Genomic DNA, 18,345 nt, shown 5'->3' on the forward strand with positions numbered 1-18,345 from the left:
AGATAAGCATTCATTTATTAACCACTTTCAACTTGGCATCCCTATTTTGGGAATGTCATTATAGGCCAAACATTTTCTCTTTTCGCCGCCAAACAAAATAGTGAAAATAATTGATCTACAAGCTCTCAACGTGTTGCTTGCCGACGCGTTGAGAGCTTGTAGATCCACTATACTACGCGTTGAGAGCTTGTAGATCCACTATTTAGAAATGGGGCTAATGGTGGGAGTGTTCTGATGAGGATGGTGGTTTCATATTGTTTTGTTTAAATAAATAAAAATCAGCACATACAAGCTCACAAAGTGTTGCATCACGATCCGTTGTGACCTTGTAGATCTGCTATTTGTAAATAGCTGATGTATGTACACCGGTATATACGGTTAGAATGGTTAACCCCCAGGGGGTTCCCGGACCCCACTTTGATAACCTTGGACATAGAGAACTGCACTGCACACTACAGTCGTATTATATAGTGCTTACTTGTGGTGGTGACATGGAACAGATGAGTAGCCAGAAAGAGAGGAACGGTACAAAACGAAGGAAAAAATTAAACTATTCTCACAAGGAACATCACTATCTTTACAGCTACACATAATTCTTCACGTGTTCACAGGCTAATACAAACTTCCCAAACCTTTCCGCGCCAAGGACCCTCAAATAGCCAGAGCCTCTGGCTGTAGCCCTCCTATTGCAAAATGGCTTTTAGGAAAAATAGCAGATTAACGAGTTGTAGAACAGTGGTTCTCAACCTGTGGGTCGGGACCCCCAGGGGGGTCCCCAAATGATTTGGGGTTGTTTTCCCACTCAACAGTAAACAAACCAACCTAAAGTTTAAGTGTATAGAGGGTGATAATTTAAGGACTTTTTAATACCTCTAAAATGACAAATTAAACATTGGCCAAATTGTCAAATATTAGAGGCAGAAATTGTGAAAATAGCTGATCTTCTATTTTCACAATAGAACTGTGTTATACAAAATGTAATGCCTCAACTCTTAGTGCTCGTCAGGGTGGTGGGGGGGTCCCCAGTTAAAATATCATTATTTTGGGGGTCGCGGCCTGAAAAGGTTGAGAACCACTGTTGTAGAAGAGCTTGTAAAATGTTTTAAAATGTATGAAAAGGTTTGACAATAATAACATGCGTAACAGTTGAAAGTATTGTGATTAAACGGGCAAAATAATAATCATATGAATAGGTGAATACTTTTTCCCTTTCCTTTCCTATTGACCCTGCTCTGGCAGCCCCCACTTGGAAAAGCTGTGGGATAATGAGTTTACGGGCAACAGGGAGTCATGCAGCCTACAGGATGAGAATGGGAGTCATTGTTGCCATTACCCAGGCGTGTTGCTGATGAGATATTTGATTAGATATTAAAATACTGACTGTAAAGAAAATAAAAAATAAATCCATTGAGGTGTGTATATGGTTTTAATTAACAGATCTCTATGGGTCTCTTTGTTTTTTTTGTTTCCTACATTTAGGTTTATTCATTATTATTATTCAAAATATAAAATTCATTCCAAAAAAAGCATTCCCAAAAAAGCTATTATTTTCATGTTTTTAAAAACAACATTCAAAGATTTTTTTGTTGTTTAAGATGTTTAAGAAGTAGCCAATCTACAATCTACTGTTTTCACTAGTTTGGGTCCCGGGCAAACATCTAATTCTCTTTTGAGTCACAAGTTAAAAAGTTTGGGAACCACTGCTCTACAAAATACGATTTTATTGACTGATCTGTTTTGGTAGCAGTACCAGCCGTGTTGGAGGAAGGCAACAGGAATGTCAAAGTGCGAGGAGTGTGAGCACAATGTTGTGGGCCACAACTTGTGGCTGAAGACTGCCCTCAATAGCAGCCATGAGACAGTGAAACCTGTGGGAGTCAGTGGTGCAATGGCTAAGATCCAGATGTAGATCTTTTACTCTACGGTCAAACTGACACTCACTGGGTCAGCCCAGTGCTTTGGGCCATAGAGGAGGAATGGATAGACAGGTATATGATGGTGTTGTGGTGGAATTAACCACACATACTCATAGAGATGCAGCAGTTAATTGAACAAATCAATGATTAGAAATGTTTAGATCAGCAACATGGGTATAATGTCTTGTCTTTATACTGAGCAAATTAGCTTAGCAGAGCCAGTCTATTCAGTACTTGGTGTTGGTAATTTATAGTACACTTATGGTGTAAGCCTTGAGCAAGGCATTGAAGCCATAACCACCACTCCAAGCATAATGCTGGCACTCAATCTGAATGTGGGCAGTAGGGCACCCACGTGTCTTCACTATGAAAGGGCCTGTACAGGCCAATATGAACAGGAGGTTGTGTGGGAATTTAAGGACGGACTATATGTTCTATTCCTGTTACCATACAACTCCTCAAGTCATCTTTCTTGACTACTTCCCTAATGGTCCATATTATCTTACTCTAAATGTGGTAGTTGGAAACGTAACAGGTTCACCATTGAAAGCAATGGCTCCTATAGGGTGATGTACAAGAAGAGAAAAGAAGAGCAAGTTCTCAATCAATTTATCATCAGATCTCATGATAGATAGATAGATACCTTTATTATCCCAAGGGGGAAATTCAGTTGTCCAGTTGTAGCACAGCAGTATACAGTTATTTACAAAGTTACAGAGAAGTAAGAAAAAAATCACACCCGTGTGAACTGAGCGGTGGTTTACCCACCAACCCTGTACTGTACTGTACATATTCTGTGTTCTATATCTATGAATTCTATGTGTTCTAGATCTATGAATTCTGTCTCCCCCCCCCCCCCCGCCCCCCCCCCCCCCAGGCTAGTCTCAACAGCACCCTCTTAACCCCCCCCCCCCCCCCCCCCCTGTGTGTGTGTGTGTGTGTGTGTGTGTGTGTGTGTGTGTGTGTGTGCGCGCGCGCGCGCGTGTGTGTGTGTGTGTGTGTGTGTGTGTGTGTGTGTGTGTGTGTGTGTGTGCGCGCGCGCGCGTGTGTGTGTGTGTGTGTGTGTGTGTGTGTGTGTGTGTGTGTGTGTGCCTGGCCTGGCCTGGCCTGGCCTGAAAACAGCGCCCCTACCTTAACATGTGTGGTCATAAAAGGTACTGTAGGGCAGGCTACATACAGACAGACAGACAGACAGACAGACAGACACGGACGGAGACAGACATACCCACACACACGGCCACGTATAGGAGCGTTGTGACCACCGCTCAAAAAGATAGATAAGAGGAAATGATAACTGCATGGTGTAAAAGAATGGGTATTGGGTGAAATGATGTTGTGTGCCAGTCCTCAGCATTGCAGTTACATGAAGAGTTAAGATAGGGAAGACAGGATAGAGAGGAAAGGAACACAGAACAAGTCAAATAACAGGAAGTCAAATCAAATGTACAAAGTCCAATATACAGTACATAATTAAAAAGAAGACGTAGATAAGAAGAGGCACCACGGAAGGTGTCTCGTGCCGGTGTAAACATATCCAGCATATAAAAATATCAGCAGGTATATTAAAAATCAAACCTTGGTTCGAAGTAAAGCGGTGAACTGTTATTCTATGTGTTCTAGAGTTATGAACTCTGTGATCTGTACATTCTTTATATTCTGATGAATGAATGAATGATTTTATCTGGAGGGCCGAATTGTCATGTGAAGCTTGACCAATCCTCAAAGTATCCAATCATCAGACCGGGACGGACACTACACATTCTGGACGTACGGGACAGATAAAACCTGTTCATTCTGGACTGAAATGACCATATATGGACATGAGGTGACAGACATTTTGTTTTTGATAAAACCTGTTCATTCTGGACTGAAATGACCATACATGGACATGGGACACACATTTTGTTTTTGAAAAAACCTGTTCATTCTGGACTGAAATGACCATATATGGACATGGGACACACATTTTGTTTTTGAAAAAACCTGTTCATTCTGGACTGAAATGACCATATATGGACATGGGACACACATTTTGTTTTTGAAAAAACCTGTTCATTCTGGACTGAAATGACCATATATGGACATGGGACACACAAAGCCACTCCTTGGAAGCGGCTTTCACCGCTTCAAAAATAGATAAATCACGATTTCATGTCCATGCTTAAGTCCACACTTAAGCATCTGATATAAAAATCACAGTGTCATGCATGGTCAAATGAAGTAAAAATGAATGAATAAATACATAAATCCTCCAGCAGAGGAGGAGATACAAGGACAATGTTTTGAAAGCAGATTTTGAATTAGTTTTAATCATAGGCTTTCGAATACAATTTCAAACAAGTTTTTAAATGTTGACTAAATTGTCAGTATATTTAGTCATAGTTTTAGTCATCGTAGCTCCGTTTTTATTATGTTTTTATTCCGTTTTCGTCGGTGAAAAAATGCAGTCGACGAGTCAACAAAATCAACAGTGGTTTTGTGCAGCTTGCATCTCATCCATAACAGAGACAGCATGCAGGCAGCTTGAAAATGAACGGAGGAAGTGAGTTTATGATGCATCACTGAGGAGACTTTTAGAGGCAGGCAGGCATGCTACTGGGCTGGAGGAGTGACTTACTGTAGGGCAAATATGCAAATATGCTGTGGCTTAGGTTTTGAGTCAGGGGCTTAGAGAGTGAATGTTTCCATGTTGACCACAAAGGATGGAAGCAGTGTTGTTATGCACTTTGCCCTGAATCAGCAAACCTTTTGAAACATCTCCATGTGTCCACCCTTTATGAGGATCTTTTGCATCTGTGAACATGTACTGTACTGTACCTGTGCTTGTGTGTGCGTGTGTGCGTGTGTGCGTGTGTGTGTGTGTGTGTGTGCAGGGGCGTCGCAAGGGGTAGGAAAGTGGGACTGAGTTACTAGGGCCCATGGTGGAGGGGCCCTAGTAACTTTAGCTATTGAAAAATAGCAGATCTACAAGCTCACAGCGCGGCACCGAGTGCCGCGCTGCAAGCTTGTAGATCTGCTATTTTTGAAAAGTCGTGAAAATGTGTGCAAATCTTTGAATATGTATTTTTTAAGCGAACATTTGTAACTCAAATTTTGCTTCCCGGGGGGGGGGGGGGGGGGGGTCCCTGGAACTAAATATTTTGAGATGGGGGTCTGTGGCCAAATTCATATCATTTTGGGGGTCCTTCACATGAAAAAGTTTGAGCATCACTGACATGGAAACATGGGTTTCTTGCACACATTTTCACAATTTTTCAAAAATAGCAGATCTACAAGCTCGCAGCGCAGCACTCGGTGCCGCGCTGTGAGCTTGTATATCTGCTATTTTTCAATAGTTAACATTCATGGGGGGCCCGCAGTGAATCCTTGTACCCAGGGCCCAGAATTTGGTGTGACGCCCCTGTGTGTGTGTGTGTGTGTGTGTGTGTGTGTGTGTGTGTGAGGGTGTTTTTTTCTCTGCAGAGCACCGTAAGGCAGGAGGGAAACGTCTGTCTTCATGCATTGAAGGCCTCTCCAGCTCATAAAAACCTCTCTCTCTCAAACTTGTAGGAGTAACACCACCACCACAGGCCCGGCAGTTCACCCAGTTCGTTTGCCAGAACTGTCCGTGGCTGATGCCAGCTCTCAGCTTGCCTGCACTGGTCTGGTCTCCCTCGTCAATCTGCTCCCCTATAAAAATGATCTCCAACACACGCTTACTTGACACATCTTGTCCAATCTCATGACAGTAACAAATCATTGCTTCAAGTACTGCTGCATCCAGAAAGATGAGCAAAAAAGATAGATACCTTTATTATCCCAAGGGGGAAAATCAGTTGCCCAGAAGCAGCACTGCAGTATAAGGTTATTTACAAAGTTACAGAGAAGTAAGAAAAAGATAAAAGAAAAACAAGAACAGAGTACAGTAAAGAGCAAGGTACATCAACTCATCAAGAGAGGGAACGAGGGAAAGGAGGTATTGTGAGAAGAGAGGCATAGAGGTGTTTTGTTAGTGAGTCTGTAATAAGCACATGATGGGATTGACATTGAGAGGAACAGTTTGGTTTCTGATCTGTGTTCTTAAGAAATCTTGAAAATGTTTGGATAATTTGTACTGTATGACCACCTTGCTGCATATGACCTGCATTCATTATCTCCTTCACCGTCTTTTCTCTCGCTCTGCACTACATGTCATCTAATGAAGCAGAAATTATCTTAAAAAGATATATTTTTTAAATGTGTCACTTTCTTTATTCCTTGTTTGTCACTGTCACTGTCATCATGAGGGACATGTTAAAGCTGGTTGACAGTGAACACAACAAGTGCTCTGGTGACATCATGTGGCCAAGAGAAAAAGCAGGGTACTGGTGGGATTTGATTCACAAGGCAAGGGGGTTTGCCTTGGGATGTGTGTGGACCCCACAATAGGTGTGGTCTTAGGGTTTTTTAAACTTTTTCAGGACACAGACCCCACCCCAAGTTGGTTTTCAACTTTTCATTTAATCAGGGGGCCCCACACCAAATGATTCTGTGCTGCAAGATACTGTAATGTTGATGAAAAATAATACATTTACACAATAATACATGTCATCAAGAACTACAAACACTACATTTAGAGGCCATATTGTTTTCTTCAGGCCAATTTTGACACCAATGGATGGTGTCAGGACATTCCACATTTTGGTGGCAGAGCAGAAGAATGAAAACTTTCCCATGTTTGTTTGTGTGGTAGCAGATGCATGGTCGCTACCTCTGGTGTTGTGGCTGTGGGTGTCACTCACTTTGGAGAAGTAGTTTGACAGGTATGTCTCTTTGATTATCTTAAAAAGTGATATTTGCTTTACCCTGTCTTCTACCCTGAGCCTCCTAAACCAAAATGTGTTGGAAATGGAATTAGGTGGGTCATGGGCCGAGAAGTAGTATCAGTTTGCTTTGGGAGTTATGAAGACCATTTTCTTTTTTTTTTGAGCGGTGCTAACTGCTCCTACAATTGGCTTTGTGTGTTTGTTTGTTTGTTTGTTTGTTTGTTTGTATGTATGTCCGTCCGTAGTATGTCCGACCGTCACCGCTTATTGCTAATCTGTTCCTGAATTAATCTCTCTATATTCTTTGAGATGGAACAAAGGATGGAACAGGGCAGTAGTTTCCTGGATCTAATTTATTTCCTTTATAATACAGAGAGATTACTCTCCCAGTTTCATGGAGCTGAATACGGTAAATAGGCTTATATAAGACTATAGGAGGTGGGTGTATCTGATTAAATTGACAATGATGGAGCAACGTTCTTGTGACATCACCACCAACAAGTGTGACCTGATATTAATAACAACCCAAATCTTTATATAGTATGGTTATTCTCCTCAAAACTGTCCGACAGTCGTGTCGGCATGTTTCTCCCTCCGCGTCATCAGTGCCCACACCCTAGGTGGGGTAGGCGATAGGGCCTCCCCCTGGCCAGCTGGGGCACCTGATGGAGGGGAAAGGAACTGGTTGGAATAACGTGTTCCTTTCACACGCTACGTCCATCCCGGGGAAATCCCTGTCAGGTGAAAAGAAACAACTTGGACTACTCATGCATCGAAGGAAGCTTGAGGTCAGTCCTTTGTCTCCCCAGGCGCGGCAGAGGGAGAGGAGAGCAGAGCCCAGGATTACATATTGGCACTGGGTGAAAATGGGTTGCAAAATCGTCAGTCTCGCGTAGCCAGACAACTATTCCACAATATCTGAATGCTATATAGAGTCTGGAACAGCAGCTCCCGAACGGCGAGTAATGGAAACGGGCATTACCGTTCAAGAAAATATATTTTAAAATGTCATTTCTGCTAAGCAGCAAGCTAAACATGCTTATATGATTTTTATTTATATAATGATAAATGTGTGCGATGTGAGACGGAAACGGAAGTGACGAGGAGGCTTCACTTCCGCTTTAACCGGTACTCATCGTTCTTCTTTCGATGATCCAGACTGTATGCTGGGAGCATTTGCAAATTGCGTTGGCAACAGTCTGGCCACGCGAGACTACAAAATCGTGGGATAAAATAAATATTCTAAAACGGCTAGTTCCATTCCTTGATTCTGATTGGCTGGGTGCCATGGTATACCTGAGACTGTAACCCATACCTTGAATCAGTTTATATCAAAGCCAGGTGCGTTATTTCTTTCCACTGTGCCGTGAGGCTGAACTAGAGAAGCGAGCGTTTGATTTCCTCTCAAATCCGCGTGATTGGAAATGACACCCGGGCTCCAGGGAAACCCCGCCCACCGAAGCTTTTGATTGGCTGAAGCGGAGCTAGGGAGCGCTCAATTGTAGTCGCTTGGACAGGGCGTTTATCGTGGGCTTGCCCAGGCCTTACGGCCTGGGCATAAATATAACGATTGCATTCACCACGGCTTCGTACCTCGCGCGCTCTTCGCGGCCACTCGCGCCTGCGGCGCTCGGGGGCGAAGAGCAGGACCAAGGTCGCACTGTGCTGGGAAAACTACTCACGTTTGGAGAGACGTATTGGAGTAAAAGTAAAAGTATTGGAAATTGGAAATACTCCAGTAGTAAAGCACAGATACCTCAGAATTGTACTAAATTACAGTACTTAAATAAATGTACTTGGTTACTTTACAGTTTTACTGCGCAGGGTTGGCACAACATTGGAATGTCAGAATCCAGGAGATTTATTTTTGGTTATGTGCACATTTGATACTTTTATCAGGCTTGCTTTATAGCATGGGTACAATTTCAGCCTTAAAATGCCAAATGTAGGTGTACAGATTTGATGACTGAAGCAAAGGACATCTTTAATAATGACTTCTCATCTGTATCATGATGAACATAGTAGATGTAATTTCCTGTGTGCTGGTGAATTTTGGGAGTTTGATACCAAATCCAGGAGAATTGCCAATCCAGGAGATTCCCAGGAGATGGGGTCAACATCCAGGAGACTCCTGGGAAATCCAGGAGCATTGACAAGCCTGCTTAAATAAATTTACTTAGTTACTTTACAGTTACTGGCAGTCAGTGGCGTCAATTGGGTATGGCAAGCTATGGCAGCTGCCATACCTTGGCTACAGTGGGAAATAATAAAATGTACTTCTCATTGTGCCTGTTGCTAAGGTAAGGGCGCGCGTGCAAGACACCAGTCATGTTGCCATACCTTAGCTTTTGCTGAACATGACGCCACTGCTGGCAGTGACGCGTGCACGTCGCGTCACTGCCAGCTCGCTCTACGCAGTACGCTCTTACGTAATACAGATGTGGTGCTAGCTTTGTGTTTTTGTTGTTGTTGGAATCATCAGCAGCAGCAGCAGCTCAACTGTAGCGTCCATAATAAGCCATAATAAACCACAACATGAACTCTACAGCAGCAACGATGTACTTGGTCCTGCTGTTGCTCTGCGCTTCGCTCATTGGCGCGGAATCATCATCTTCACCCAAGCAAGTGAACACGGTAAGGAAGCATTCAGGATTCTCGCTAATGTTTCGCAACGCGGATGCGCTAGCATGACGGGCTTGCTTTCTAGCAGAACCAAGCCAGTCACATTTCCTGCTTTAATATTTATTGGGATAATAACGGACATATGTATATGAGCCTGAGAGCCTCATATACATAATGTCCGTGGACCTTTACCCTCCCCAGACCCTTCTTTGTTTTTTGTATTATATATTATATATATATATATATATATATATATATATATATATATATATTATATATATATATATATATATATATATATTTTCCCCCTTTTTTCCCTGACTATATCTACTGCACAGTACTGTGTTCTATCCGTCTGTCATTCAATGTTATATGAGATACTTCATTGGTTTACTGTGTAAATAAGCCAAGGGCTTTCCTAGGAGGATCTCCTTTTAGTTGACCTTGTACCAGTGAACTGTACCGTCATGAAACTGTACCTTTTCCTATGCAAACTTCTAACAAAGTCTTAAATCAATCAATCAATCAATCAAACCTCATATTATGAGGTCCACGATCACAACACCAGAAGCAGCTCCACTAATCATGTTCAACCTAGATTTAACACTAAAAAAAGTATCTTCGTTCTCCTGCTATGCCACCACCAACATGTGGAACGCCCTTCCGCAAGCCTTAAAGTAGTGCAAATCCCTAGTCTCCTTCAAAATTGGTATTAAAAGTCACCTTCAGACGGCTGCTACTCGAGACAGACTGCCCCCATGTCCCCCCCCCCCCCCCCCTATGCTTTTGAAATTGATGTTATCCTAAAGTACTACGTTCTATCCGTCTGTCTTTCAATGTTATATGAGATACATAAAGTGGTTCCTGTGTAAATAAGCCGTAAAGCTTACTAGGATCTCCTTTTAGTTGACCTTGTACCAGTGATTTGTGAAATGAAACTGTACTTTTTCTATTGCAAACTGCTAATACATTCTTCAATCATTCAAACACTGTGTCTCAATTTGATCCCCTATTCTCACAGGAAAACATTCTCATTAATGTGACAGCGGGAACAGTGGGTGACGCCGAGATACAACAATCCAACAACTTGCAGGTAAATAATTCGAATTAATTTCCAGTGTAGCATCTTGTTGTCCTTTTGCTAGCCCCAACCTGTAGGTAAATAATTCGAATTCCAGTGTTGCATCTTATTGTGCTGTGGGCTGGACGCAGGAGGTGTTGTGGCAAAATTCATATATGTCAGAATCTGTCTCCCCTTTGCCCCCCGCACCCACACACACCCTTCTCCATTTGTACTCAATTTGTGAAAATGTAATCATGTTTAATGCATTAATATTAGAAATGATTTGTGCCCTGTGCAAATAAGATAATTACAATTGTCCTCAATACATTTGGTGAAGAATAAAATCTCTTTCTAAAATAAATACAATTGATTTAAATATGAGATATTTTGTCTCCTTGCATGAAATCCAAATGATCAAAACTGGTTTACTTCTAGCAAAAATAAATGATGACATTGATACAATTTACTGTTTTATTATTAACTAGCCCTTACCCGTTCAAAGATATGAGCTCCGAAATGATGTGCAGTGTGTGGGTTATGGGATGTGCACTGTGCACACAGTATATGAGGGATGGAAAGTAACTTTAACTGGTGCTTGCATGCTAATATGTAGGAGCATCAATGTAAGAAATACCCGTTCCATTTAACGGCTACAGAGATACTGTGTACCGATCTGCATGATTTTTGGACATCATCTGTAACAGGGCCAGAACCCCCCCCCCCCCCCCCCCCCCCCCCCGCCCGCCTGCCTGCACAACCCCCCCCCCCCGTGTGTGTGTGTGTGTGTGTGTGTGTGTGTGTGTGTGTGGGTTTGTGTGTGATTGTGCATGGCCTGAACAACAGCGCCCCTCCCTTAACATGTGTGGTCACAAAAGGTACTGTAGGCTAAATAGATATAGATACACCATAAAAATGCGAATATACAGCATACGATTTGTGAAAGTGACAAACGGGCTTCACAGTTATGTCAGGTGTGTTCATATGCTGATGGTGATGCGATTTCAGATCAATTGCTCCAGCCACCGAGGAGAAACGCTGTTTCATACAGACAGACACTCACTCACTCAGACAGACATTCGCAAAATTATAGTATAGATGTGCTGGCTGGTAAGGCATATTAACCTTGGTTCTTTTTGTTTTAATGTGCCAATACAATTCTGCCTCAGAACTTGGAGGATTTGAACTTTCCGCTTATAGGACTTGTTTGTCATAAATGATTGCATACTTCAATCTAACTAGCTGAAATTGAAAGAACCAATCTAACCTTCTGTTTATTACTGATTGATTATTTATTTGACATTTCAGATCAATCTAAATATATCTGTGGATGAAGAACAAGTACTCATCAATGACATTCCCGTGGAGCTGTCAGGGGTGACCAGGCTAAACTGCCAAGCACTGCTCTGTGAGTTTTGTCGTTGTTAGAGGATAGTGGATAACGCACCATAACACATTTCACAAGAGCTAAACTTAAACGTTTGTGTGGTACTAAAGCATCATTCCCACCGGGCGCGATAAAGATAACTATAACGATATGTCAGCACGTCAATTATGTCGGCATATCGTTGTGGTTATCCACTTGGATTGAGAATGATTTTTAAAACAATACCGTTATCTTTATCGTGCCCGGTTGGAATGACGCTTAAACATCGCCTCCGATGTGTGCTTGTAGATCAGCCGTTTTTCACTACTTTTGTGCGATGGCCATATGAAGCAGTGCTTTACTTTGCGAAAAAATTTACAAATTTGAAACTTGGGTTTCTGCCCGACAGTGACGATATCTTGTGTCTGCCATTTTTCTAAGCCTCTTTATATTCACCCTTGTTTTCCTCAGTGGAGACCATCAATGGAACCAGTGAGTTTGAATCAGGGGACCTGGTCTCCACCGTCACCCGGGTGATGGTCAACCAGAACCGGCTTTATAGTGACTCAGAGGAGGTGGTGGCTCTGCAGGTGTTCAGCGAGGTCATAGAGATGGAAGGCAGGAAGGTAAACATGGCAAACAACAAACATGGGTCGCCTGTTTGACTCCTACGGTACTTCATACTCGGGCCGGGTGGGATGTGAATATGGCAAGGGTCTTCAACAGGGGGTCCGGGACCCCTAGGGGGTCTGCAGAGTTACTATAGGGGGTCCTCCAAATCTTTGAGTGATAAAAAAAACCACTTGAACCCTAGTGTCCATATTCTGAGAACTTTAGCGCTGCGAGGCGTTGTGAGCTTGTAGATTGGCTATTTTCGGTAAAGAGCTTTGGTGTAGAGGGGGAAAAAGAGCAGACTAAGTACAATTTTATTAAGTATTGCCGGTTCAAGTGGTTAAATATCTGAAAACACAAATTGACATGAATCCAAAAATTAAAATACACTGATGATTGTGCTGTCAAACAATCAAACTACCGGTATATGGAATCTATGTACAGGTTGTGGGGGTCGTCACTTCATCTCTCTCTCAACTAAGGGGTCCTTGGCCTGAAAACGTTGAAGACCCCTGGTCTATGGAACAAAGATGGGACATTTTAATGTTCTTGTGAAATATTAATACATTTTGACTTCATGTATGTAGGTCCACCAACCTGATATGTGTGAGGTGAAGATACTCATGAGCCCGAGTTTCCAGAAGCTAGCTCAGTATACCAACATCTATCCCATTGGACACAGTGAAATCTTCAGGATTCCCAGGGAGGATGATGTGGTCATCACAGATCCACCCAATCCTAAAAAGGGTACTACTCAACCTTATTGTTATTAAACCCTTTAAAAAGTATTTTTTCATTACCTACTGTTGTACTTTGTTTCAGTAGCCTCTGCTTTGTTGATGATGCTTGAGTATCCTACTGTCTTTATTACCTTATTCGGTATTGGCTTATTGTAGGGGTTCAGCTTTGCAGAGAGCATAATTCTTCAGAGCACAGCCTGAAGATGATTATCCCGTGGTCACTTAGGCTATACCATGGCCACTTTCCAACAATTAAAATATAAGAAATGTTTATTCTTTTTTCATTAAATGGCAAGTGGCACTGTCTTACCAACCTTGGAAAGAAAATAGAACCTTACTACTCCACCAAATGGGGGAAGCAGAACCCACTTTAACAATCTAGAAATGAGTACCCAAAAGTTTGAAAGTTATATTGAAATCAACGTAGATTTAATGGACAGCTTGTAGATAATCTTAGCTAAAATAACCATGAATGCAGTCAAGAAAATATTCATATGAATGGAATCTGGTGATGAGATGTTATGGCACTGGTGTGCAGCTATGTGAAAATAATGCACATCCTTCTAACAACAACACTCAACAAATGAACTGATTTCTTCTCTCCTTGTTGCATCAAACAGAGGACCAAGTCTTCTCTCAGACCACCAGCCAGTACCCACTGAAACACGCTGAAACCACCCAGGAAGAGATCGCCGCCCCAGGCAAACTCCCAGAGACGCCCCTGCGCATGGACCCAGACCTGCTGTACGACACCAGAGACGGCGGAGATGACAACGGTGACGATGAGGAACCAGGCCAGTCGGACCAGATTCAGACGGAGACTGAATCTCCATACAGTTACTCTGTAAGCATGTTTCAGAAATCGGATACAGTTTAGCATTAAGACCTACTGTATATATATACTGTTGTAAAACTAATGGCAAAATACCGATCTACAAGCTCACGAAACGTCACAAGGCGACGTTTCGAGATTTTACCTCTGCTATATAAAAATACAATTTGGTTAAACATTACACCTGCAATGACATGTCCAAAATAGGGATGCCAGGTTGTCTTGTGTTGCTAGATAGATTTCTGCCTACTGATACGTCTGGGAAAATCTAAATTCATTGTATAGTCTTGAACAGCGCCAACAAACCTAAATTAACTGCTTTGAATTCCAATTATGATCACCTTCCCATGTAAGGTTGTTACATTGTGATGCTGTTTTAGTTTTTTTCCCATCTGGTTTCATCCCATTCATTCAATGTACAGTAGTTGTCACCAGACGTTTCAGTAGGCAGAGATATCTGGCTCACCTGGCCACCCGAGACTAGTGATGCATTTTGCAACATATGATGCAGCATGATGCATCATATGATGCAAAATGCATCACCAGTCATGCTGAAATACTAAAATATCTCCAAACACAGATTGAACACAAAAAATAACTCAGGATTGTGTTGATCGTGTCCCAAACAACAATAAAATAAGATCTGGTTGTCCCAGAGGTGAAGTGGGCCTTAAATGTTGACTGACCACCTGGCCTGCTTTGGAAGTGGCAAAAACTGGCAGTGGACCTGGCTTTTTTATTTTGAGGGACAAAGAGAAAGTAAAAAGGGAGCGGATTGTCCGCCCCTTAACACATGGGAAGCCAAGGTTTCTAACATTTCTAGCTGTTGCTGCTGCCGGCGTTCACTCACGCTTTATTTTGAAGAGCCTCGGAAGCTTCGTGCGTGTGCACGTGAGTGTCCACTGACGATTGAGGAAGAAAATCCATTTGTTTACAAACGCTCGCGAAACTAAAATCCAAAACGGGGCCGACCATCGCGGTAAAGTGTCGCCGTGAAAACAATCAGATCTCTGCTTCCCTGGCGTTCTTTGCACCTCATTCATAAATAAAGCCCTTTTTATGTTTCAGCCTAGAATGGAAATCAATGCAGCCGAGTCGCGCCATTTTCTCTCTCTCTGCCTGCCACCGTGTGACGTATGGACTAGGGTCATTCACAGGGCACACAGCATGCGCGCAGAGCTGTACAGTTAACCCTTTGTTGTCTCGTTGAGGAACGAGGCAACTCCTTTTGGCAGAGTGACCCCTAGTGGCCTTATCTCGTTACTGAACGAGTTTGGCTCCTTGGGTGTTAACAAAGTTCAAACCATGTATATGTATATATTTTTTTTTCAATATTTGCTAAATCAACTAGTCTCCTCTCCTCAGGCTGTGTGTCGGTGGGTGGAGGAGGTGCGAGAGCGTCTGAGGCGCTTCTGCTCCGAGTCACTGCCTCTGTTCTTCCTGGTGATGTGGGTGGTGGTGATCGGTGTGGTTGGCTCAGCTGTCATCGTTAAGATCCTGGACATGTTTTTCCCAACATGTGAACACAAGTAAGTGAATAAAATGTGTTGAATCGACTAAATTGCTTGCACTAACTAACCTCTGGCAATCCCACTTACAGTTAGAATTGGGTTTTTGTGGATATGGTGATAGGGGGGAAAAACTATCTTTTATATACAGTTTTAATTACTTCAAATGTTTTGTAATTACAATAACAATTTTTAAGGAGCCCACAAATGTATTTATTATCCCTTCTTCCGTATTACATTTGCTCTGCAGCTGCCTTCATGTCCACATCATTGTCTGATTTTTGCTCCTTGCCTTTCCATGTCATCTGAATATGACAAAAAGTATTGTCACTTTTCTTTTTCTCTCAGGCGAATGTTCCATTTAAACCCTGTCACCTTGCTACCAGAGGATGAGAAGCACACTCTACTAGAGAACATAGAGATAGAAGCAGAGGCAGAAGAAGAAGAGAAGAGACCTTGAATGAACATGGATTAAGTGAATGTTTTTTCTCAGTCCAGATCCCAGGGTCACTTACTTTTCATTCATATTTCCTCATTAATACTTGCTGCAGTGTTTTGAAATTTGCATTTCAGCGTTCTGTCTCATGGTTCCTCTTTCCATGGTTTTCAGACACTTTGAATCATCCATTTTTATTTCAGGTCGGATTTGTTGGTTACCGGTATTTGTTATCTTATTTTGAATCGAATTTCAAATTGGATACCCATTCGTCATCACTAATTGGAATTGCCAGTTTGTGGGCCAGACCAGATGTTATTAGTGTTTACATGTTTCCAGCTGTAAATAGTCAGAAACCATCTAGGCTAAGTATTAAAATATCTTGTGACAATAAATTCAGTAAAGAACTGGTTTCCTGAACAATTTCTGATCTGGATTGTTAGGCAAGCTAGCGAATACTGTACATTTGGCCTGGTTCTCATTTAGGTGGGAGTAAAGCTGTGCTTTTATCAAACATTGTACTGTTGTGGTAGGTCAGGCAAAGTCTGTGGTGACAAAGAAAGTATGATGAATATAAAGGCAAGTTTTAATAAATGAGTAAATGTTGAATGAAAATAAGGATGACAGTTATTGAGCTGGATCTAGGCCATTGGATTATTACCACATTCATTCAAAACAGATCTTTATATGTAGCATTTATTTTCCAGTCACACAGTAGTCATTATTTCCCCAACTTTGCACCATTATTTGAAATTATGCCTTTAAAATCTTACCACTGGAAGAACGTAATATGGGACCTAATGCACGCTGTTCTGGTTCATATGCTGATTGTCGTACCCCACAGTGCCTCTGTATCTATTCTACTTTGTATAAGTGTGACTAGTTCAGTGACCATGATTTTGATTACTTTCAGATCTTTAGTGTTTGTTTTGTTGTCATCTCTCCTGTTCATTTGACTGGAGAATATAAGCAATGATGTTACAACTCTGTATGCACTCAATAAGTCAAACTATTGATATGACTTTGATATGCTGTATTGTAGAGACCCTGCACTACAAATTGTTATTTAGAACTATGTACATGATGTCCTAAACGCACTTGTCGTACATTGAATGTGAATATGATGTTGCATTTGTCTAAATGCTGAATTCTAAGCTGCATGGGCTTTGGGCTTATAGTTTGATTGAGAGGTGTGAATGACTTAACTGGAAATTGATATGAATTTACTTGAGTGGTAAGTGAATTAGATAATGTTAACCAGCATAATCTGGACTGTATGATGCCTGGTCTCAACCAAGAGCTCTTACTGTATTTCTTGTAAATGAGAAACCTTCAACACTTTTATTCGGCTTTATGTTGTCTCTGCTAAATTTGTAGATAGAATATGGAATGTGAAAGATAAACATGGCACACAATGTAAATCTGTCTATTTCATATGTTTTGCAACATTGCACCTTTGAATTAGCTCCTGCTGCTTCTTTGATATGCTTGTTTATGAATGTGCTAACTTAAACATTTTATGTGGTTATGAATTCTGAGCGTGGGCAATTGTTATTTGACAGGTAATTTCAAATGTCTCTTTTTTTGTGCAATTGTAGAATTCTGTAAGCTTAAATCCTTGATCACTAATGATAAAAGCAACATATTTAAGTACCCAGGGCCAGAGCCAGAGTGCTCAAACCATAGTCCCTATGTTTGCAATGCAAGTAGAGAAGAAAAAAAGGGAATGATTTTCAAAAGTTTTTTAAAAAAAGGGAATGATTTTCAAAACCGTTTTCAGCTTATTATCAACTTGTCTCAGAAACCTTGCTAGGCTGTGGAAAAGATTCTACTTTGTCACAAAGCAGGAGAGGCATGAGAAAAAAGCAGCCATATAATTCTCATGATGAGACATGGCAAAAGCATGATGTCACTGTATGCAAGGGCTTCTATGATGCTGCATAATGCATGCCTGAATGCACATGTAGTGAAAGGTGCATGTTTAGTCTAGTGTTGAATGCAATTTTTCGCAGCAGTTGTAAAGTGAGAATGCATGATGACTTAGACTGACTTTCGGTGAACATAACTTTATTCAGCACTTTTCAAGGCAGAATTACAAGTGTAATAAAAAGGACAAAGTCAAGAATACACGTAATAAAAGGCTCACCATGAATACAAATGTTATTTAAGATAACAGAATAAAATAGGTAAAGAATACAGAATATTTTATTTATTCTATTTATTTTATTTTCATGGTGTCAAACTCATTTCAATTTTCTTGTCTGCCATGCTGAGGCAAGACTTGGGGACACTGGTTTTACTTATATTTGGTTATAAAATCCTGACCATTATTTGCTTTTCTCATGGCCATGAAAGAAAATTCCAATTTGATGATTGCAGTCGTCAAATTATGGAAGGCTTTACTTTAACACTGACATCATAACATTGAAATACAATGAGATATATTTTGTGTTTCTCCCTAGGTTAAAA

General features: G+C 41.4%; 1 protein-coding gene across 1 annotated transcript; it reads left to right on the forward strand.

Moving 5' to 3' along the window:
* The first annotated feature begins 9,145 nt into the window (after nt 1-9,145).
* Nucleotides 9,146-17,945, forward strand: ginm1 (glycoprotein integral membrane 1). Its single transcript, XM_080745340.1, has 8 exons — nt 9,146-9,334; nt 10,344-10,415; nt 11,691-11,790; nt 12,220-12,374; nt 12,948-13,107; nt 13,721-13,944; nt 15,298-15,461; nt 15,789-17,945. Exons 1-8 carry the CDS (start codon nt 9,236-9,238, stop codon nt 15,898-15,900), a joined length of 1,086 nt encoding a protein of 361 aa, XP_080601466.1. The 5' UTR covers nt 9,146-9,235; the 3' UTR covers nt 15,901-17,945.
* The last annotated feature ends 400 nt before the right edge of the window (nt 17,946-18,345 follow it).

The sequence above is a fragment of the Nannobrachium achirus genome (assembly GCF_963921795.1).
Source record: "Nannobrachium achirus genome assembly, chromosome: 16".
Taxonomy (NCBI): domain Eukaryota; kingdom Metazoa; phylum Chordata; class Actinopteri; order Myctophiformes; family Myctophidae; genus Nannobrachium; species Nannobrachium achirus.